The sequence below is a fragment of the Protomyctophum bolini genome, assembly GCF_963924005.1.
Source record: "Protomyctophum bolini genome assembly, chromosome: 19".
NCBI classification, from domain to species: domain Eukaryota; kingdom Metazoa; phylum Chordata; class Actinopteri; order Myctophiformes; family Myctophidae; genus Protomyctophum; species Protomyctophum bolini.
Genome location: NC_137880.1, coordinates 9779008 through 9801529, shown reverse-complemented (window position 1 = coordinate 9801529; position 22522 = coordinate 9779008). Strand labels below are relative to the sequence as shown.

The 22522-nt window shown below is 44.3% G+C and overlaps 3 protein-coding genes across 6 annotated transcripts in view; 2 read left to right on the top strand and 1 right to left on the bottom strand.

The window, feature by feature from the left end:
- Nucleotides 1-5092, bottom strand: part of mboat2b (membrane bound O-acyltransferase domain containing 2b) — a 35198-nt gene extending 30106 nt beyond the window's left edge. Inside the window, exon 1 of the mRNA XM_080791039.1 lies at nucleotides 4955-5092. Coding sequence (XP_080647165.1) covers nucleotides 4955-5044 — 90 coding nt within the window. The 5' untranslated portion in view covers nucleotides 5045-5092. The remainder of the gene's footprint in view (nucleotides 1-4954) is intronic.
- A 1334-nt stretch (nucleotides 5093-6426) lies between these two features.
- On the top strand, nucleotides 6427-19300 carry e2f6 (E2F transcription factor 6). Of its 3 annotated transcripts, XR_013965831.1 has the most exons (11): nucleotides 6427-6616; nucleotides 8403-8611; nucleotides 9476-9721; nucleotides 11195-11247; nucleotides 11389-11456; nucleotides 12658-12847; nucleotides 13286-13441; nucleotides 14290-14404; nucleotides 15324-15492; nucleotides 16731-18813; nucleotides 18861-19300. XR_013965831.1 is itself a non-coding variant. In XM_080790390.1 (10 exons), the coding sequence occupies exons 2-10, from the start codon at nucleotides 8501-8503 to the stop codon at nucleotides 16760-16762; spliced, it is 1140 nt and encodes a 379-aa protein (XP_080646516.1). In that variant the 5' UTR covers nucleotides 6427-6616; nucleotides 8403-8500; the 3' UTR covers nucleotides 16763-19300. The 3 variants fall into 3 exon arrangements, 2 of the variants coding, with proteins under 2 accessions (XP_080646516.1, XP_080646517.1); XM_080790390.1 differs by having other exon boundaries at nucleotides 16731-19300; XM_080790391.1 differs by having other exon boundaries at nucleotides 6427-6622; nucleotides 16731-19300.
- A 611-nt stretch (nucleotides 19301-19911) lies between these two features.
- LOC308334333 (arf-GAP with SH3 domain, ANK repeat and PH domain-containing protein 2-like) overlaps nucleotides 19912-22522 on the top strand; it is a 35827-nt gene continuing 33216 nt past the window's right edge. The window contains exon 1 of one of the 2 annotated variants that reach the window (XM_080791038.1): nucleotides 19912-20422. In XM_080791038.1, coding sequence (XP_080647164.1) covers nucleotides 20294-20422 — 129 coding nt within the window. In that variant the 5' untranslated portion in view covers nucleotides 19912-20293. The remainder of the gene's footprint in view (nucleotides 20423-22522) is intronic. The other variant, XM_080791037.1, reaches the window with a different exon arrangement.

Here is a 22522-nt window from a genome sequence, read left to right as displayed (position 1 = left end):
CCTCAAAAAATGCAAATCCCTGGCGTCCTTTAAAAACAGGCCTGAAAATCTTTTCAGCATGCCAAAGGGAGAGGTTACCCCCCCGTCCCCCTTATAACCCCTTCTTTGTTCCCCAACCTGTACATTTTTCTTTTTACCTTTTATGATGATTTGATTTTTGTTGTTATTTTTCATGTCATGATTATGAATTGAATACCCGCAGCATGCAGGACCTGAATGGAAACAAGACCGCAAGGACTTTTTTTTTCGGTGATCCCATTGGACGTGTGTTTGACTGTACCCTGTACTCAGGGGGCGGGCCTTAAGGATCGGGAGGCCCCGTTCATGATGTCATAATTTTAATAATTAATAATTATTTAAAAGTGTGTATTATCAGACTTCAAAGCATGAACAGCATACAGCACAGCCAAGTAGAAAAATACACAAATAAGGCAGATTGATTAAACAATTTTACTTTGTCTTGAAATGACCGTAAGCTAAGGTATAACTGGGAGGCGCTGATAGTGCAGTGAGTGCACACACTGGGAAGTGGGAAAAATTACAAACAAACAACACAGGTTAACGTAACACGACAGTGATTATTAGCTGCGTGGTAAGTGGACGTACAGAATGAGGCCGAATAATTGACACGGCTGATTGGAAGGCTGCGATGCAATGCAATATTACTACTACTACTACTATAGTACTACTACTATTTTCTATTTAAAAAGTAAAAACAATAAAACAAATGGAGGCCCCGGGAGACTCAAGGCCCGTTTCAATTGAAACGATTGAAACATAGGCCACGCCACTGCCTGTACTGATTACTTTTCTGTTTGACTGTACCCTGTACATTTCTGCCAATAAAGTATTCAATCAATCAATCAATCAAGTCTCTGGCCAACTAGGCAGTCATTAGGCCAACAGCTCACACCTGTGGAGCTCAGGAAATCTCTCAATCACTGCATCCACGCTGTGATCGTCACGAAGATGCCAAAAGCCGCGAGCGGCAGGCGTCTCTTCCTGGTTTTTAGACAGCTGGTGGATGGAAATTAAGCTCCACCCACGCAGGAAAATGCGGCGTCGGCCAGAAAGCGCTTGCCCCCGCGGCACGCGGAAGTGCAAGTGGAGCAAGCTTCATTTTCCATCCACCAAGCTGTCTGAAAACCAGGAAGAGACGCCTGCCGCTCGCTGCTTTTGGCATCTTCGTGACGCTACAGTGTGGATGCAGTGAATCAGGGCGAAACATCAGGTAGACGACCCAGGCGTGGCGTGGCACACTATGCACAGAGTACTGCACAGCAGTGTGACATGTAGGTGCAAAAGGACTTTTTTATATATATATATTTATATAATATTTTATGGAAATCACAAAAAAGGGAATATTTACTTGTGGCCCATACCCAGACATGGGTCCCGGCCCACTGTTTGGGAAACAGTGGTTTAGACCAGGGGTTCTCAACATGGGGGTCGCCAAATTATTTTGGGGGGGTCCCCAGATTATTGCTATGGTTCATTGTTTACCTAGTATCATATAGTTTCAAATGTATACATAATTAGATAGCATGCGTGTTCAGACAGATGCTTTGAGACACAGTACTGTACAGTACTGTAATGTGGACTCATTGAACTCCTCTCCTTCTATTGGCAGCTTTAATAAGTCTGAGTATGATGCAAGCCAGATCTACTAATACAATAATTGCCCCCCCCGCCCCCCCCCCCCCAAACACGGCCCTAATCGACTCATGTCGGTCCCCGGCGGAGCTCGCAAACTCTCTACTGCTGTACTGCTGGCTGGCTGGCAGTGATCAGGGCAGCGCTCCAATCTCCCCAAGAAGTCATTTGATCTTCCTGCATGAAGCCGGCCAGGCAGATAGCATCTCTCCTCCATCACCTGCTACATTACAGCTCTTAACTCAAGGTTGTCCGCCCGGCCTCCGAGCCATGCATCAAACCCAATGACGTGTAGCATCCGTCCAGTGGTGGGAAGGAACTCTAACCCAATGACGGGTGGCATCCGTTTCTTTTTGACTCACGTATACTTTACTTAAAGCTACACTACTGTATGTGACTGCCCTGTTCTACCCTGGATTTGAACCCTAGTCAAGTGGCCCTGTTTTCGTCACTGCCTTGCCCCTTATGCCTAAACATCTTTGCCTTTTTTTTACAATAGTCTGAAAATCATTTCAAAATGGTTCAACTATAGCTGATCTACATTGACACGTTGTGAGCTTGTAAATCGGCTATTTGAACTATTCAAACGTGATTTCAAGATAGTAAAGATGTTTATGGATATGGGGTAAGGTACTGGTGAAAATAGGGCCCCTACTAGGTCTCGCGCACACGTGCTGATATGTATTAAGCTAACAGAGCCTGCCTGCTTTCTCTGAGGGGAGAAATAGACTGTTGATATTCAGGTCAAAATGTGTGTCAAACCATGAACAAGGATTGCGTCAAAGGTCGTGTCCAACCTTAGAAACAGGATCTAAATGTTTCAAAAGAGAGAGCACAGAGACAAAATAATGCAACGCCCCAATCGTATAAGTTACGGTATGTTGTATCAACATCTTTCCAGTATTTCCAGTTTTCAATTGTTTGTAATCTGTTACTTTTCACGATTCAAATTCAAAAACAGCAAAAGTAGCAGATCTACAAGTTCTGCTGATGCTTTTGTGTGATCAAGTAGGGCATTCATTTATGAAAGAAAGGGGGAAAAAACACACAAATGGAGATGAGAGGTTTCTGACATCATATTTAGTTCGATGCCAAACACAAAATGTTAAAAATAATGATGTGTGAACAAAACTTTCATGACCGCGACACGGTGACGGCCTATCATGTCTGTGTATAGACGCTATACTGTGTCAAAACCACATGTCCACCACATCCAGTGTAAGGACGATAAGGCACCGATAATGCAATACAAGTTAGTTCAGGGTTCACCTTCACATCTATAGCAGCTCAGTGGCCTTGTGGTTAGAGTGTCCTCCCGTGAGATTGGGAGACTGGAGGTTCATTTCCCTGGTTCAGGTCATACCAAAGACCAGTGGTGGAGAAAAGAAAGTACTCAAATGTTTTACTTAAGTAATATACTGCAATGCAGAAATACTCCATTAGAAGTAAAAGTCCGGAATTCAAATATTTACAATGAGGAAAGCATGCACTCATTATAAAGAATGTCCCATTTCACACGTTTTCAAATGTACACTGTATACAAATCTTTTGAAAATAGCAGATCTACAAGAGGCTTTAGTGGTGAATTTAAATCTACTTAGTTACTTCACACCACTGCCAAAGACTAAACAGTGGGGACTCAATGCCCCCTGCTTGGCACTCAGCGTCATGGAGGTGGACGGACGTTCATGTGATATGTCACGACGCAAAGTTGACCTCAAAGCTTTCCCACAGACTTCCGGGTGCTTCAAAGTAAAACGCCACTGAGCAACTTCCATTGAAAGGAATAACCAGTGGAACCAATTCCACTGGTTCATCTTGGTATCCTGTCTGAGTTCTCATTAGACCAATTGGCATCCCGACCTGAAAATGCTGTTTACTAAAGAGCTGTTGCTTAAACAATCACTGACTGACATCAATGATTTCAATCAGAATACAGAGCTATTATTTAACACAGAATTGGGTAATAGTAGGCATAGCATAATAGGCTAATATTGGTCATCAAATTGATACAATGCCTGGCTTCATTTGATATCAGTGAAAACATAGACCATAGTCTCATAGCGTATTGTGCCTATACACATTCAAATGTAATAGACCTACTCCTACTACTACTGCTACCACTAATTGCGACCGCAACTTCCCCATCCATCTTTCCTCTTCGATGTCTCCCTTTTGACTGATACCTACCCAATCAAACTCTAGACGGGCTCGCCCCAAAGTTATTAGTGCAGCCGCGCCCTCCAGACGGCGAAAACAAGAGTTCTCAACAGGCCCGAAAATTATAAGGCTCTGCCCTACCTTGGCCTTCATCAAGCCCTGTACACTCAAGACACTGCCCCCGCTGCCACCCTTAGATCTCCATATATGGAGCTGACCTGTTCTGGCATTCCATATGTTGATCTGACCTCATCAAACCCTGTACACTCAAGACACTGCCCCTGCTGCCACCACCCGTATAGTTCTCCATATATGGATCGAGCTGACCTGTTCTGACATCCCATATGTTGATCTGACCTCATCTAAACCCTGTACACTCAAGACACGCTCCATATATGGCCAGTACAGAATTCATTCATATATGTTGATCTGACCCCCCCCCCATGCCAAAGCGCCAGCGCTCGCCCAGCAGTCTGCCGTCACCCAGGCGGATGCGTGAGCCGTGAGGTCGCTTCACGACCCCTCAGGGTGTCTTACTGGTAATGATAATAATAGTATCACTTACACGCGTATTTCATTAGGTGTGCGTGTGTGTGTGTGTGTGTGTGTGTGTGTGTGTGTGTGTGTGTGTGTGTGTGTGTGTGTGTGTGTGTGTGTGCAGCAGCCCGTAATTAAAAAGGCCCTTCATATCAAGTCAGTCCACTCATTATGCAACGTGACAGACATCTAATATTATGTTATTTCTTTATTACTCATTATATTTGGGCTGCGACGCGTTCGGCTACACTGTACACATGATCTATTGAATGATGAGATTGAGAAGCCCTGTTGGATATATGAATAATATAGGCTACCGTTCGGATCATGGACGATACTGTGGCATTGACATTCTGCAGAACATCTCCACGGATGAGACCATGAAGCAGACAAGCTCCCAGGTTCTGTGTGAGAGACACACACACACACACACACACACACAGGCGGCGGCGGCAGCAGCATCCCCAAAACAACGACGATGCTACGGCTATCCGATGTGTGTGTCACTGTGTGTGTGTGCGTGAAATAAATAAATGCATAAATAAACGAATCGGTTTATATCCGTGCTCGTGTAGGCTGTGTATGTGTGTTGTGTTGCTGGTACCTGGTCCAGAGGCAGATTGATGATGTCGCTGATGGGTTGCAGTAGACTAGAGCCCGTGCACGCAGGAGAGACGATGCTGTCCGTGGCCATGGTTCTAATTCTGTCACTATTATACTGTCTGCGAGGAGTCTAGCTCTCTCTCTCTCTCTCTCTCTCTCTCTCACGCGCGCGTGCTCTCACACTCTACCTCGCTCTTCCTTCCTTTCTCCTCCCCTCTCTCTTCTCCTTTCGCTGCTCCCCACTGTCCCCAGTCCCCGCCTCCTCTCTCTCTCTCTCTCTCTCTCTCTCTCTCTCTCTCTCTCTCTCTCTCTCTCTCTCTCTCTCTCTCTCTCTTTCTCTCGCTCGCTCGCTCTCTCCGTGTGTGTGCGTGTGTGCGTGTGTGTGTGTGTGTGTGTGTGTGTGTGTGTGTGTGTGTGTGACTGTGTGTGTGTTCCGCTTCCACCTAGTGGCTATATGGTCGTACTGCCTCAGTAGCCAAGTCACCACCAGTTACATCACAAGCTTGATTGATTGATTGAAAATGTTATTTCACAGTATGCAGAATGGGTACACCGCATTTCAAACGAAAGTACAGGTCAATACAAAAACTGTTACTTGAGGATAGAACCAGAAATAGCACAAACTTTGAATTATGCATGCATCTTATGGCGGACTGACTGCATTGATCTCTTGTCATAGGGTCCCTGTGCCTGGCCCTGGTCCAAAATTGGAAAAATAAATTCCTTTATCTGACCGTCGGTTTGAGGTTGGCACTTGGCAGGTATGGTAAACGGACAAATGTGTCCGTGGCAAGACGTGGCTTAAATTTGTCCATGGCAAATTCAATTTTTGGTTTTTACACACCATTAAAATGTTCCAGGTTTCCAGTTTTCTACACAATATGTGTGCCACTATAATTTACTATGACACTATGTAGCCTATGCCTCAGCTAGGGCAGTGGTTCTTAAATGTTTACATTTCAAGGACCCCCATAACTCTGAGTGTGCTCTAGCCCTGAATGAGCTCCTCTGAGAACAATCTTAACAACAGTGCGATTCAATATCAATTGTCTTTTTATGGCAACGTAACCAAATGTTTTTTTTTGTGATGAATAAAATAATAACCTACATTTCTTCACACATGAATTAATTAATGGATGAATGAATGAATGAATCATGGATGGATGAACACATTAATTCTTGAATTCTGAATGAATTAATTGTGAATGCATTAATTCATTAATTATATAAGCAAACTGAGAAATAACCCGTCTTTTTTAAAAAGCTCATAAACTTTAATGTGGTTGGCCCAGGGTTGTACTTGTGCCATATACACAAATAGCTTTCCGTCCAGCAGGGGGCGGCAGAGTGCCACTCCATCTGGTTTCTGCTTGTTGCCGTCAGCGAGCGTTGTAACGTCACGTCCGGGAAACAAAATCAACAAACGCAACGCGCGCGCGCACACACCACACGCACACAGCTTTTCCGGTTTTCTTCGGTACGAATGGTACGAATGTGAAACATTCCTCACACGAGGAAAACAAACAAAGCTAATCTAACGAATAAGCACACACACACATAGACAAGACGCGGCCGGGGCGCATATTGTTTTATCAACGGCTTTTAAAACAACCAAAGCGTTCCGGATGTGAGCTGACTGAGCTCTTCTCTTCTGTGCTTTTAGGTAAAAGTAAGCATGTTTTAAATTCAAACCTGCACAGCACCACTACTACACACAGTTGTGTTCAACCCTTTTCATACCATAAGGTCTATTACTATTATGCATTCGGCATTTGAGCCACGGACCACCATTTGATGAGGTTTAAAAGCCCCGACCCAAAAATCTTAGAATATTTTGTTTAGATAAGATTGTGTTCACAATGCCATGCTGTGTTGAAGTGGTACCATCGTAGGAGAGATAACAGGCAAACGTTGACCAAAATAACAATTCTTCTACATTCTCTCATTGTGTAGACTAATTGTACATTTATTGCAGATGTTTAACAATAATGTCACTCTTGAGAGAGTAAATTGAAACCGTGGTTTAATCTGAGTATCTGACACTCTCAAGAGTAGCCGCAATTTCCAACACTAGATGTTATTATAGTAATAATGGGTTGAATCTCGATGCCACCAACATTGCATCTGTAGGAGATTTTGAATAAGGGACACTCTTCTAAAAAAAAAAAACACGATTTTGTTCAATTATTAATTATTGTCAATTATCTTTTAATTGATTGATTGAAATATGTATTAACAGTTTGCAGAATTACAGTACATTTTAAGCACAAACTCAATACTAAGACTGTTAACTGTGAGTGGACAACCCAATTAAGCATTACACTTTACAAGAGGGTCCACCTTATTGTTCAATTCATAAAAATCTAATGTAATCCTGGGTGCTACACTTCCTCTGCCAACCTGGGTAGGTTAATACACCTAATTCCATTATAATAGCAATATCTATTTCTGTTTTTTTTCCTTTTCTTCAAAGATGGATGGAAATGTACTGTAGCTAATATTAGAGGCTATATCCCCCCCATTGTTACAGCACAATATGCACAAACGTGCTCTGTGCACAATCCGATTTTTCACAACACGAGTGTCGTGTTATTTTCATTCCATTAATCTATATCCCAAATGCCTGTACATGCTCAATGGCGCGTGCGGACGGAGTCTGCGGTGTGTGTTGACTGGGCAGAAGAGCGGGGAGGCGGGAGGGGCAGTGGGTGTGCTGCCTGGTCTAGTGTAGAAACTAACCTGTATGATTTCTGGTCTAGAGGGGCGGGTGCTGCTTGAAAACAGCCGGTGAATCCTATATATTGGTTCACAGATGACCGATCTGAGCACCAGTAACCAGCCCCCTCCGCGGTAGAAAACAGCAGAGAACACTGACGTCACCAAATTTGGAGCGAGACGCACATCTGCGCTGATATCAAGTGGGCTTCCTATCCTATGGCAGATTTTGTTTCCCCGGGCTTTCATTTTTGAGCCGAATGCAAACAAAAATAAAAGCCTGGGTACTGAGGCTAGTTTAAATTAGGCCTTAAATGTCAAATGTTCAAGCATGGTGGTCCCCGGACCACTGGTTGAGAACCTCTGAACTACACACGCACACACACACACACACAGACACACACAGTTGCCTACAGATAATTTGTAAGACGCTCTGCATTTAAATACGGTACGTGCTTCTCTTCTCAAACACTTTCATGTATTTGACTGTGGACCCCTCCATCTGAAAATAGTATGTGCTGCCACAGACCCCCACACAGAATTTGTATTTCAAAAATATTACAAATGTATCACTTATAGCAGATCTACAAGCTCACGAGCGAGCTTGTAGATCGTCTATATAGGCTTAAGTGTCAAATAAATAAATAAAATAAAGCTCTTTTATTATTATTGATTATTTTAAAACCACTAGGATAATTTGGTAGTGACAAATCTGGTGTTTTTTCCCCCCACAGATATCTGTGGGGACTTGGCCTGGGACATCCATCCTGAAAACAGGGGACGGACCTGGACGTGCGGAGGCCGTGTGTGTGTGTGTGTGACGTAAGCAGACATGGTGAAGTGCGTGGTGTCGTGCTGTCCCAACCGCCTGGAGGTCAAGGGGCTGTTCAACCGGCCCCAGAAGCGCTTCTTCAACCTGCCCCGTGACCCGGCCAGGGTCAAGGTAGGTAGATTCTTTCTTTTTTTTTAATTGCTTTATAGAACATTTATGTTACGGTACGTATTCTGCGTACATATGTAAATCTTTCCCCCCTAAGATACAGTATGTGTCACAAGGAACACTTTAACCAACTTTAACCCCAGCAATACCTATTCTGGGGGGAACATTCACCAAGAATTGATCTACAAGATGTTGTGAGTGGCAGACACTATACTTAGTAACTAGTAAGCTATAGTGTTCTGAGGCACCCCTGCCTGAACTGGCATCACGGCACCCACTTTGAGAACCACTGTGCTAAACACCCTGCCTTTCGTGCCATTTTCTTTCTTTCTTTCGTTAGAGTAGGAAGCAGGAAGAAGAATAAATTCCTATTCATATCTGCCCCCTATTCAACTTTAAAAAGTACACTTGATGATTGGTGCATACAATGAACCAGTACTTTCACTAAGAAGCAAATTCAAACAAAACGGACAAAACAAAACAAGCAACAAATGAACAATGAAACAAGCAAAGAACATGATCACTCCAAAGTCTATCCTATTTGTCGTCTTCATATTGTCTAATTATGTTATTTTCTATAACATTCTTTTTATTTTTGAGTGGTGCAACCACTCCTACAACCAGCAATGTCCACCTGTTTGTGTACGTCAATGAGCACCAGTGGTGTACCTGTTTGTGTACGTCAATGAGCACGAGTATGTTACTTATTTATACCAGTAGGGGGCACCAGAAACAGAGAGAGGGGTAGTGCTGTGTCTCTAATGAGAGAGAGAGAGAGGGAGAGAGAGAGAGGGGGGGGGGGAATTGCACCACTCAGTTCACACGTGTGTGATTTTTAATGAATAAGTTATTTGTACAACATTGCAGGTGTGGCTGGCGGCCCTGCGGGAGACGGACAAGCTTGCGGACTGCCTGCAGGACAGCCACATCATCTGCGAGGACCACTTCCTGCCCGAGCACGTCACGCCGCGGGGCATCAGCGACGACGCCATCCCCCTCATGCCGCCCTACCTGGACGGACCGCTGGGCTCCATGATGGCCGCCGGGCTCCACGAGGAGGAGGACGAGGGGGGGGAGGAGGAGGGAGATGAGCCCGCTGCAGTGGTGGAAAAGGTACTAGCTAGAGTATTTCTACATGGCAGTATTGATATACTGCCATGTAGAAATAGAGCGCCGAAGCCCTGTCTGACGTCACTGACGCTCATGCCCTGGTTCTGCCCGGTTCGCGGAAGTCATTTCTCTATGGAGAATAACATGGGGTCATCTTAAAATCGTTTCATATAAGCACTGTGGTCCAAAAATAAACAAGCTGTCTCTCTGCGTCATTGTCAGGGAGGTGTCGTATCGTTTGCAACAGCCAGTGACTCATATATGAGTTTCTAGTGAAAATGTAACTAATTCAGTAGCAGTAACATTAGCGTTTTCCCTCAGTCAGTTGATTCTTCATGTCCATATGAGTGAAACGGCCAGGATCACGGGATGACAAGTTTATTTTTCAATCACAGTTCTTATATGAGGTGATCTAAAATCCCCCTAGGGGGATTACAATGCAAATAAAAAGCTTTGGATACTCTCTTTTTTTTTTTACTTGAGTGAAAGTACAAGTACCTGTAACTCAACGTGCCTTGCAGTGCGTCGACGTGCGCCTCACATGATCGACCGGCGCCATATTTTTGCTGTGTCGAGGTTACAATATAAACGCTTTTGAAGACAAATACTGTTATAAGACGCAGTGCTTAAAAAAAAACTCTGCTTCCCATCATGCACCTGCAACTCAGCATGGCTTGCTGTGCCAATGTGCGTGTCACATGATCGGCCTTAGGCAATGGGGAAGAAGAAAACAAAGTTCCTGTTTTTGCCCCGTTTTTTGTTTCTTCACTTAATTTTTATTGAAGAAAAAACTAAAGTTACGAGAGAAAAAAGGAACAAAAAAAGGAAGACAAAAGACAAAAAAACCCCAAAGGACAAGGCTGCATTTTTCATATTACAAAATACATTAATTGAAATCCTCTTGCATTATCATTAGGCTGAGAGAAGAGATCCCACTTTTCCCACTTTTTATAGAACGTATCCTCTTGTAGGCTAAGTATGAAACTATGAATGTTTGTTTTTCCATAACATTCAGATCCTCAGTAATGTCCTTTTGCCCCGTTTTAAAAGGCTCTGTTGTCGTAACATAGGCGCCATCCGGGGTGATTGCACACAGTGCGGACGTTCTGGGATCATTTCAGAAGTTATATGCTGTGTCGAGGTTACAATATAAACATCATATCTACAGGCTCACAATCGGGAATCAATGTATCTCTTCTCCTGGGAAATGGACATAGGAGAAATAAAATGGTGTTTTAAAATGACCAAACCTTCCTAGTTCCTACCAATTCTGTCACTCACCGGTAGTGTCCTAACTACACCCTATTGTTCTGTAATGCTGTGTTTACAGCCTCATTGATGTAACACACGTGTATTGTTCTGCTGTGTGTGTGTGTGTGTGTGTGTGTGTGTGTGTGTGTGTGTGTGTGTGTGTGTGTGTGTGTGTGTGTGTGTGTGTGTGTGTGTGTGTGTGTGTGTGTGTGTGTGTGTGTGCAGCAACAGGACGGAGGAGGTACGGAGGAGCATCAGTCAGCAGCAACAGCAGACGGGTAACATCTCACTCACATCATTAGCACATTGAGTGCCATGGATGGAGAGCTCCGTCTTTTTTTTTAGTCAAAGGTTAAATTCTCTGTAGTGCAGTACAAAGTGGGTGATATGCTAACCTGACACAAACCACCTTCTTTTAGCCGTGATGATGTCTCTCCTAAACCGCCGGACACCAAAACGCATGAGAAGACACCTGCTTCCACAACAGGTAGGTGATGGTATAATGAATCTCTCTCTCTCTCTCGACCAAATGTCCCCACTAGTACGGTAGACTTTGAGAAATGGTACCATTACCTGATCCTCACAAAAATAAATGGTAAATGCGTAAATTGTTGTTAATTTATATCAGTGGTTTTCAACCCTTTTCACATCAAGGACCATTATTTATTCGTCATTTGAGCCACGGACCACCATTTGATGACATTTAGCCTCTCAAACTATATATATTTTTTGTTCTATGCTGTATTGATGTTGGTGGTACCAATAGGAGAGATAACAGGCAAACGTTAATCAAAATAACAATTATTTTACATTCTCTAATTATGTAGACTTTTTGTAAATTAAGTAATGCAGATGTTTAACAGTAATTTAATTCTTGTAAAATGAAACCAAATGGACCCCTCCATTTTACACTCAAGAGATCTAGAAGGGTTCATTTGGTTACCAACTTTCCATCATTTAGCTGAGGACCACCTGGGAATCCCCTCAAGGACCACTGATGGTCCCCGGACCACTGGTTTCTGGCTTTTTCTGCCTTTATTGATAGGTTGAAAGTAGACTTACAGGAAATGGGGAGAGAGATGGGGAAGATCCGCTGCAAAAGGCTGACTGGATCGGGAGTCGAACCCGCGGCAGGCCGTCAGGCTGGCTCAGCAGCCTAGGTCAAGGGTTCTCAACCCATGGGGGGGGGGGGAGCAAATAAATGAATAAATCATTTTGCTGGATAATGGAAATTAAGAGTTTACATAGTACGTGGTGCATGCATAAACTTATATATATCTTCTCTATAGAGGGTATGCGCATGCATAAAGTGAATGGCAAATCGAGTGGCAAAGTGAGAGGAAAAGTGAGTTTAACATTGTTGAACTCAAGTTGTTTAATGCAATCGGATTAGAGTCTTTTCTGTTTGGATGTAGGGCTGTCAAAGCCAGAAAGTATTATTTTTACACTCCGTAGGCTTTCCTGCATAACTTCCGGGTTGGATGATGATGTCACGCCCTCTATTATCAAAGTAATTTTTGCAGTCAGTTTGTATTGGAGGTGGGGAGAGTGGCGGGGGTCGCGAGACATGGCCAAAGCATTTCCGGGGGTCCCCAGCCTAGGTGAACCCCTGGCCTAGGTGACTGTCCGGGCCAAAAGCACTGCTTTCTTCTAATTCTATCTTAACGCTGCTGCTGTTGTTTTCCCAGAGGAGCTGTCGTATCTCCGGCTGACCCGCCGTCTCATGGAGTTGCTGTGCGCGGCTCCCAACGGCGCTCTGGACCTGGGCACGGCGGCCGTGCGGCTGCAGGCCTGCAGGAGACGCCTCAACGACGTCACCGGCGTCCTCGCAGCCTTCAGGCTCATCAGGAGGCCCGCCCCCAACCAGATCCAATGGATGTGAGTCGCCACGCCATTCAGCCTTATAGACGATAAGGCCCATTTCCCTCATAGACCTTTCAAACAGTATTTATTTAAAGATGTTTACGCCGCGGACAAAGCCAACTCTTGTCGTGACACATCCATGACAATAAACACAATGTTTTGGGCCGAACAAATAATTAGAAAGAAGAAAATAACTGCCGGTTACAACACTTCTTTTTGTTCTTTTTCTTCTTTGTAATTATTTGTTTGGTACAAAATATATGTTTGTTGTCATGATTTGTCACGACTCGAGTTGGCCTCGTACAGCGCTTAAAATGTCTTTACATAAATACTTTTTGAAATGTCTTATGGGGAAAATGCATTGGGAATTATTTCCTGGGCCTGGTGTCGTCATGAAAGGGACTGCGACGCTATATAGTCTGCTCTGTCTCACTCTCTCTCTCCCTGGTGCAGAGCGGAGAGTCCCGTGACCAGCTACCTGGGGAAGAGTGACCACGCTGTCCAGGAGGAGTTGGGCCACCTGAAGGTGGTGGAGGAGACCCTGGACGTCCTCATCAAGACCTGCGCCCAGCAGCTGTTTGACATGACCGACGACACGCGAAACACATCATATCCCTTTGTTTTGTTTTTACACACTGGTTCTCAAGCTCTTCATAGTATCTTTCTTTTGTAGCTCTGTAGCTGCTGACTAGGCATCGGAGATAAAGTTGTGTAGAGCAGTGGTTCTCAAACGTCAATCCTGTAAATAACTTGAATTACATTGTTACTTTGTAGCACCTTATGTCATATTAACGGTGTGTACATGTGTAAATCTTTCCGCCAAAGATACAGCATGTTACGAGGAAAACTGATGTACAAGTTCACTTCGTGTCATGTTGTGACACGTCACACTGCTGTAGTCTGAAGACTCATCTTTTCATACTCCACCTTTAGCCCGTAGCACTTAGCCCTAGCCTCGACAACCTTTGCAGGCTTATGCAAAAGGCTAAACAATTAATTTAGATTTAGCATGTTATGTAGACGGATGCCAGGTCATTATTGCCCTGGTCTGGCATCCTATACTGTTTGTAGTTTCAATGTACAGATTATTGTACTGTTAGACTGATGATAGGTTCTTGGTTTCCTCATGATCCTAGATGACTTGATGTATTGCCTTTGTGATGTTCTCGCTTAGTGTAAAGCCCTAACCACACCAAAGGGTCACCATGCAACTCCTTGGGTCCAAACGGTTGCAAGGAGTTAACGCTAAAACCGTCTTGACCCTTTGGTGTGGTTTGGGGCCATTGAAATCCATGGCTTGAATCACTAGGGTCAACGTGGGTCAACGTGCAACAAGACATATCACACCACAGGGACAACACTAAAACCGCCTTGGACCCTTTGGTGTGGTTAGGGCTTAAGTCACTCTGGATTAAGATCATCTGCTATCTGCCTAAATTGTCTTTAACTGTGAGCACGTCAGCCTACGTGACCCACGAGGACATCAGTGGCATCCCGGTGTTCCAGGGGCAGACCGTCCTGGTGGTCAAAGCTCCAGAAGAAACCAAGCTAGAGGTTCCAACCCCCACCGAGGTAAATATTGCATCGTCTCCGTCGGGTGGAAATCTCATATGCCCCAAAAAAACCTGGACTGTGCTTTTCAGGAGTATCAAAAGTTAGCAGATCGATGCGTTTCGAGCTTGCGGATCTGCTACTTTTGATGCTTGTGTGTGCCGCTGTAGTGTGATCAAGTAAGATGTTCGTTTACGGAAAAAACACAAAAAGTAAAAATCTGGAGATATAGGTTTCTACTTTCTGCACAACAGTGACGAATATACAGGTAGGCCTATATCATATCTGTGAATGCCAACCTATGGGCTGGGGCCACACCGGTGGGTCAAGAGGTTACTGCAAGTGGGCCTCCAAATAATTAGCAAAGCACTAAAAGATTTGAATGATAATGTAACATTCATATTAAAGGCAAGGCCAATATTATTATAATATATTTCCACTCACTCCAGAGGGCCACTGTATTTCCGCACTCAGTCCAGAGGGCCCATATATTTCCACACTCACTCCAGAGGTCCACTATAGTTCCACACTCACTCCAGAGGGCCACTATAGTTCCACACTCACTCCAGAAAGCCACTATAGTTCCACACTCACTCCAGAGGGCCACTATAGTTCCACACTCACTCCAGAGGGCCACTATAGTTCCACACTCACTCCAGAGGGCCACTATAGTTCCACACTCACTCCAGAGGTCTACTATATTTCCACACTCACTCCAGAGGGCCACTATATTTCCACATATTTCCAAGTCTCTAAGTGCTTAAAACACTTCTGGTGCCGCTGAATCTTTCAGAATAAAGGAGAGTGTTAGAGTATATATTTGATAAGACGTCTGTGGACGTCCGAGTCATCAGAAGTGTGTGAAATGTGAATGACTAACCTGTGGCACACGCCACCATGTGATTGGTGGACTGACGGACCGTGTCGTGCTTGCCTGCAGGACAACATCCAGGTGCACCTGAAGGCCGGGAAAGGACCAATCACAGTGCTGACGTGTGAAATGGGCCGGGCCGGTGAAGCTGCCCCGCCCACTGGGAGCGGAGAGAGCGCGCCGGGCTGTTTCCTACACATGGAGCAGAGCAAGATTAAGACCCAACCACTGCACACAGGTACTGGGTTAATAAAACACATCCACTAAACGTAGGTACTGGGATAATACAACTGTTTCGAGCGCACACCATTTACTTTTGTTTTAACGGCCGTCTTTAAATACTTTTATTTTCTCCTCTGAAGCTAGGGCGCCATTTTCGCTGCATCACGATTACAATATTAGCGTTTCAGTAGAAAGATAGCTGGCGTTAGCCGGGCTTGGTGTTAGCTTCTTCTGCTTTTGGGGAAATTAAAATGTGCTTTAGAACAAGAGCGAGGACCTTAGTGGCAGGAAAAGTGTTAAGTTCACACAGGTACTGCGTGGATGTTTAGTTTGGTTTTAGTTTTATTCACAATAAAAAAAACAGTACAAAAAAGGTAAAGGTAACAGAAATATGTGCAGGTGAGAAAAGAAACCCATGGAGGGCTTATATGTGGTTCTCACCAAAGATTATATACAACAAATAGTAAGTAGACAAAGTAATACAACATAGAAATGGGTTGTGCGGACAGACAGACGGACTGACTAAACTGGCGATGAGTTGAGTGTCGCCACCCTCGCCCACTGCACACGTTCAGTCACGTGATGATAGAGTTGCCCAGCCACACACTTTTATCAATGTCATGACGTCACGCCTGAGTAGTGTCGGCGTCTTGTGGGAGCTCCAGAAGGACTGGCTGCTTTTTGTTTGTAGCGTCGTGAAGTTTATGTTTTCGTTTGCCGCCTGGATCGGTATCGTGGAGCGGAGGACAGGATTGTATTGTAGAATCACACTGAGAGGACGCATTTCTCTATGGATCATTGTGATCGTCAGGAGGAAACCCTCGGAGCAGTGGGAATTTAACCACCAAACGGTTCTGTCCATCTGTATCTAACGTGCAGACAAACCAGAGGCAGAGCTGAGGGGTTTGGTTACAAACCGGTAGCGTGTGGGTTTACTCTGGGAACTGCTGAGGGGAAGTATCTAACTGGGAACTGTATTGGAGCTGAACTGAATGGTTGTGAATGTATCTACATGCCTTGAACGTTGAATATATATATATACTAAACTGCAACTTATTAAGTCATTCTGTCTGCTATTTGAGTAATTGAACATTTTGTCAGGTAAAACGCCTGGCTGGCACACAGGACCATTTTTGCTTTCGGCCAAACTGTTACAAGACGGACACGGAAGAGGCAGACAGTAGACACCAGATACAAGTAAAAGTATCAGTAAAAGAATACAAAAATAAAAACATTCTTCTGTCTTCATTTCAGAAACTCAACAGAAGGTGGTTCAGAGTGCATAGCGGCAGTGGATTCACAGGATTCATCTCCATTCCTCCAAACGCACAACGCCATCCATTCCAAATGGCCACACGGACACGCATTACGAAAGAAAGGTTTAATTAGCGTTTTCCTTGTCTGTATCGGAGGCAGCCGTTCCCAGACTGCTTCGCTGTAATCCAGGGAACTTGCAGCTGTGCCTGCAGAAGGTTTCTTGACCACAGCTGGGTGCGTGCCAACTCCAGAGTTGTCTCTGTGCGTCTTTAGATGCCTGGAAGCTAGTGTTTTGAACATGTGCCCAAAAGAAGGTCGCCATGGTTCAAGTAAAGTGAAATGACCACCAAAAGGATGCTTTAACTATAATTTACCCACCCCGAGAAGCCTTGAAGTCATGTAGAATTATTGTTTGTCTCTCATTCCTTCACCCAAAAGCTAAGAAAATACAAACAGAAGGTCGCAAGAGCTTGTAGTGTGGCTATTATCATTTGATCGCTTGGATGCTTCTTGATGCATCACAAAGGTAATCAACTGAATAATCGCAAGTAGTTACTACCCCAGTGAAGGTCTCAGGGGGACTCATTGTTTAGAAACAAAATTGGTGTGGTTGTCGCAACAGCAGAGCGAATGTATCAGGGCTGGGCGATATGGCTTCAAATCATATCACCGTTATTAAAACTTTTAAACAATTAATTTTCTTAGTGAAAATAGCTCTACCAGCACAAAACACGATCGAGCTCGTATATCTTGTAGATGTTTTCATTCGACTTAAGTGGTTAATACTCTTACCTGCCAAAACGGAGTTCTCCGTCCTATCAAATAGTTACGCTCCACGCCCCGGACGGAGATTAATTAATTAACGGCTAAGAGAACGGGAAGCTAATATGCTAGTGGAGTGAAGCGTACGGTGGCCGAAAGGAGAAGATTCAGAATATTCTTCTCTCGCCTGGTATCATTGAGGATGCGCTAGGACGTGTACAGTTGTACACATGTCCAATGTATCCGTCGATTGGATTCCCTATGACGTTTCCAGACGTCCTACGGATGGAATGTGTTAATCATTTCATAACCGAGCGCACCAGTCTACAGGCTGGGAGCGTCGACTGGGCAACATCCGATGTCATGTCCGGTTGGGACGTCATCCAAAGTGGTCCCCATCTTAAAAGATGAATAACTCTTGATCTAAATCAATGCTTCCAATTCTAACCAAAGATTAGGTATTTGACGGCCCATCGCGGACCCGTCGCTTGCCATTAGAAGTATGGTAATCATTCCTCCTGTTGTTGTCGATCCCCTCTGGGTGGTTTGGTTACTTCTATAGCTCCTTCCAAGATGCCACGGAGCAACCTTAAAATCGGCTCTGAAGCTGCAAATCGCTGTGTGCCCTGATTTAATGGTTCCAAATAACCCATGGGCGTTAAAGCCCTAACCACACCAAAGGGTCTTGATGGTTTTAGCGTTGTCCCTGCGGTGTGATATGTCCTGATGCGCGTTGACGGCTGACACGCGTCGTCCCTAGTGATTTAACGCTGGAATGCAATGGCCCAAAGTCCCAAACCACACCAAAGGGCCGAGACGGTTTTAGCGTTAACTCCTTGCAACCGTTTGGACCCAAGGAGTTGCATGGTGACCCTTTGGTGTGGTTAGTGCTTAAGGGTGTTAATCGGACGAATTGATTTAGCGATTATGAAAACGATATTGCTGATTCATTACTGATAGAAAATAAGTACTTTTTTTTGGTGAACTACAGTCCTTTAAGTCTATTATGGTTTCTAAATATTATTGTCGATATATCTTCGGGTTAATTGCCCAGCCCTAGAATGTATGACTTGATTGTAAAATGGCTTCACCCATCGATCGACAGGAACGAAAGCTTTATTTTTCTATGGATGTTGAGTGCAGTCAACACACACTCGGTCTGTCTCTACTCTACTGTATTGTTTTATTGTCTGTTGTCTTTTCTTATGTCATTTGACTTGAGGAGCAGTCATATTGTCGCCGCTGTCAGTTTGCAAACTGTGTTTGTCCAAAAGACTGCTACGTCTGATTCATACCAAGGTGTGTGTGTGTCTGTGTCGTGCTTCGTAGTACTGTAAATATCAGATCTACATGCTCACTTGTGAGCATGTAGATCTGATATTTGCAAGACCAGCGTGTAACTAAGTGTAAATCAGGCTCAACTGTTAAGGAAATTGGGGTGGGGGGAGAAAAACACAGGCACTTAACCACTTTCACTTTGAAATATGAGTAGTAGTGAAAGTAGCCGATCTACACGCTCACAAGTGAGCATGTAGTTTTTCACTACTTTTGCTCGACCCTCTTCTCGGACAAAGTTGGCCGTTAAATTGCAAAAGAAATATAAAAGGGTTTAACTAAGGAAATGCATGGTTTCCGTCCGACAGCAACGATATATTTATTTGTCCTCAATATCATCTTTTACTTTATTTTTTATTTTTTACCATTTTATTGTGTTGTGTATATTTAAAAATAAATATGATCACGGTTTGGTATTTGAAGACAATTGAGACATCATGCTGTTCTAAATAAATAACTACATAAATCCACTGGTAATTCAAATTAGTTTTGTTCCGTGATGCACTGTAGGACAGTGGTTCTCAAAGTGGTCTGGGGACTGCCAGGGGTCCTTGATGAAAGGCTTCCAGGGAGGCTAAAATAATAACTTACTCCTAATGCCAGTTGCCAAAACCTTTGCAGCTTTTCCCCCCCCAATTTTTCAAATTCCAATTTGTAATACATACTTTTAATACTTGTGGCAGATTGTTTCTACATTGCGGCATTGCTACATTCTACTTGTCCCCCCACACCACTGCTTCCAATTGGTCAAACAAACTGTCAGTAAAAGACATGCGGGGCCCCACCCTCTCAGGTTGTCGCTCTCACTCTCAGCAGCTGTGCACCGTGTTGCCATGTCTGCTTATTATAAGCGACCGTGGGCTTGTTTTTCTGTAAATATTGGCCGTTCCCAACATTCACCAGAACACAGGAACCTTCAACGGACCCCTGGGCAGTGCATGCAATCATACTTCACATATAATGATTCTGAAGGAATGGTTATTCTTATTCACTTATTTTGATTGTTTTCATGTAGACCTGGTTGCGTATTTCTCTCACAATCTGGCAACATCCGAACACCGCTCACAGCAGCAGAAGTGCAGGTAGTTGGAATTTGGACAGTCGCTGTTGGGAACTTTTTTCCCCCGACCCATTTGGACCAGAAGTTTGACGGTCGGGTATTCGATTGAAGATGGAAAGAACTTTGTGACGTATTTATAGTCATCATTTAACTATCCGGCAACCATCCGGTCCCCTAGTATTGTAAATATCCCCCCCAGCAGCACTATGAAGAGGAGCAACACACTACTGGAAATGGGATTATTACCTTTTCTATAATTATTAATTTCTAAATAGAATTGGAAGTATTAACGTAGCCTATATATTTGTTGGCCTCACCAAAAAAAGTGGCCAATTAAGGGAATCACAATCACAGTAGGCCTACTTTTCTTTTCTCCCCTGAGAATAATAAACAAGCATTCACAATGCCGGCGGAATTGATCGGAGTGGTGGAGTTTGTGGCTGAAACCAGCGAGGATTATAAAGCGCCCACCACGTCCAACTTCACTACCAGGATGTCCCACTGTAGGAGCACTGTTGCCGCCCTGGAGGAGGTAAGACCCCCACCCCAAACATTTTAATTTCAAGGACCCCATGGCTCTGAGACCGTACAAATGTGTACATGCTCTTTGAGGAGTTGGTACGGATCTGAGGGTCGCTGCCAGTCTTGGATGCCAACCCGCGAAATCCACTGGGATCCAGTGTTTCATTACATTGCTCCTCCAAGAATGTACGAATTTAAAAAAATAAAGTGCTTAACGTAAAGTGACTCGTGTTACCCGACCGCACGGACCCTTTGTTCTCCATATTATTCCATATGTCTCACAACAAAGGTGTTTTAATCCCGCCTGTGCCCCTAATGTCATTGTATTTCCTCCTTGCCATTGAGTGCAATACTGGCTTTCGCCTGTCGCAACAGCGGCACTGCAGTCGTTGAGGTATAGCGCTGAAATCCAGGAACAAAGGGGATTAAAACGAGTATTAATCGAATCATACGGAATGTTTCGGAGAACAAGCGTCTCGTGGGGTCCGGTAATATCAGCGTCCTTAGTTTAAGCACCTTGTATGTTTTAATTCGTACACGTAAGGACGGTACGGAGGTCTTCGGGCATTAAACACAGTGGATATTTGGGAGTCACTTTCCAAAGACCCGAGAGATGCATGAACGAAATGGCAGAATCGATTAAAGAAATCTCTTCAATTTTGGTCCCAAGGCACTACATCCCGCCAGACCAAGACAGCCCCGGCCATATTAGACATCCCTCCTCATCTTTTTAACACAGACCAACGCAAGGTAAACTCTAAACTGACACGTTTTGACGTTGGTGTAAAAAAAAAAGGGGAAGAGCCGAGGTGACTTCCTCATGCATGGTGAAATCACAAGCCAGCCTCACCCATTTAACCCCCCAGCTACACGTCGGCCGTACGACGGTGCAGCTCAGCGTTGTTCTTTGAACTTAAAGGTTCAACCTATCTTCCGGAATTCTTGTCAGTGTATCACTCAAAATCCCCATACATGGGAAAGCCCCCATATATGGTGCCCAGGTCTCATGACATCATCAGAGATGGAGATCCCTGATGTCATAGTAAATGCGACTTGTTGTTGCAATTACGCCCTGATGTCATCAATATTGGCCAGCAACTATATATGTTGAGTATGTTGATCTGACCTCATCAAACCCTGTACACTCAAGACACGCTCCATATATGTCCAGTACAGAATTCATTCCATAATGATGTTGATCTGACCCCATGACAAATCACCTGCGGTCGCCCAGCAGTCTGCCGTCACCCAGGCGGATGCGTGCACGTGACCTCGCCCTCAGGCGCCTTACTGGTAATAATAACTAGAAATGCACTCTGTCGAGGTGCCAACGTGCGCCTTGCACACAAGCACTGTAGGCCTACTGATAAATGGTGCATTTATATAGTGCCTTTATCCAAGGCGCTTTACATAGATTGTGCATTTACATTCACCCATTCATACACCGATGGCGGCGGAAACCATGCAGGGCACCAACCAGCACATCAGGAGCAATTAGGGGTTCAGTGTCTTGCTCAAGGACACTTAACACTAACTCTGGGGGAGCCCGGGTTCGAACTGGCAACCTTGCGTTTACCATCCAGCCACTCTACCCCTGAGCCTGCTGGTACTAACTAATGTCTATTACAAGTTACAACTGCTGTTCTAAATCCTTTAGATCCGTTATTGACCTTATATGTCACCATCAACAGTCAATGAGGGACCACCACACTTATGTGTGAAGTGAGGGGCACTCTTATCATGATACAGCAACATACATCATCACGTTCCATGCTCAGCCAATCAAATCATCACAAACACAAATCATCACAGACACTGTACAAAGCTATAGGCAACCAGCGTTGTGTGTAACCAGAGTCAGACTCCATTCATGAGTGGAATTTTTGGAAATGTGATTTCTTTGACGTGGCCTAATAAAAGCTGAAAAGCGGATCGAGCAAATCATAAAATAATTCTGAATGTGAGCTTCAGTTCCTGAGGGATTCTCACGGCCCTCTACCATGTTGACGGATTTCGTAAAGAACGATAGCTCAGAACTGCCAAAAGTGCTAAAATGGCGGGAATTCTCATGTAAACGATGAGCTGCAAGCAGTGATAAGACGAGACCAAG

Coding starts and splice junctions, on each gene's coding strand:
- e2f6 (XM_080790390.1), top strand. CDS start 8,501: ATGGTGAAGTGCGTGGTGTCGTGCTGTCCCAACCGCCTGGAGGTCAAG. Junction 9,722..11,194: donor CCGCTGCAGTGGTGGAAAAG/GTACTAGCTAGA, acceptor GTGTGTGTGCAG/CAACAGGACGGAGGAGGTAC. Junction 14,405..15,323: donor AGGTTCCAACCCCCACCGAG/GTAAATATTGCA, acceptor GCTTGCCTGCAG/GACAACATCCAGGTGCACCT.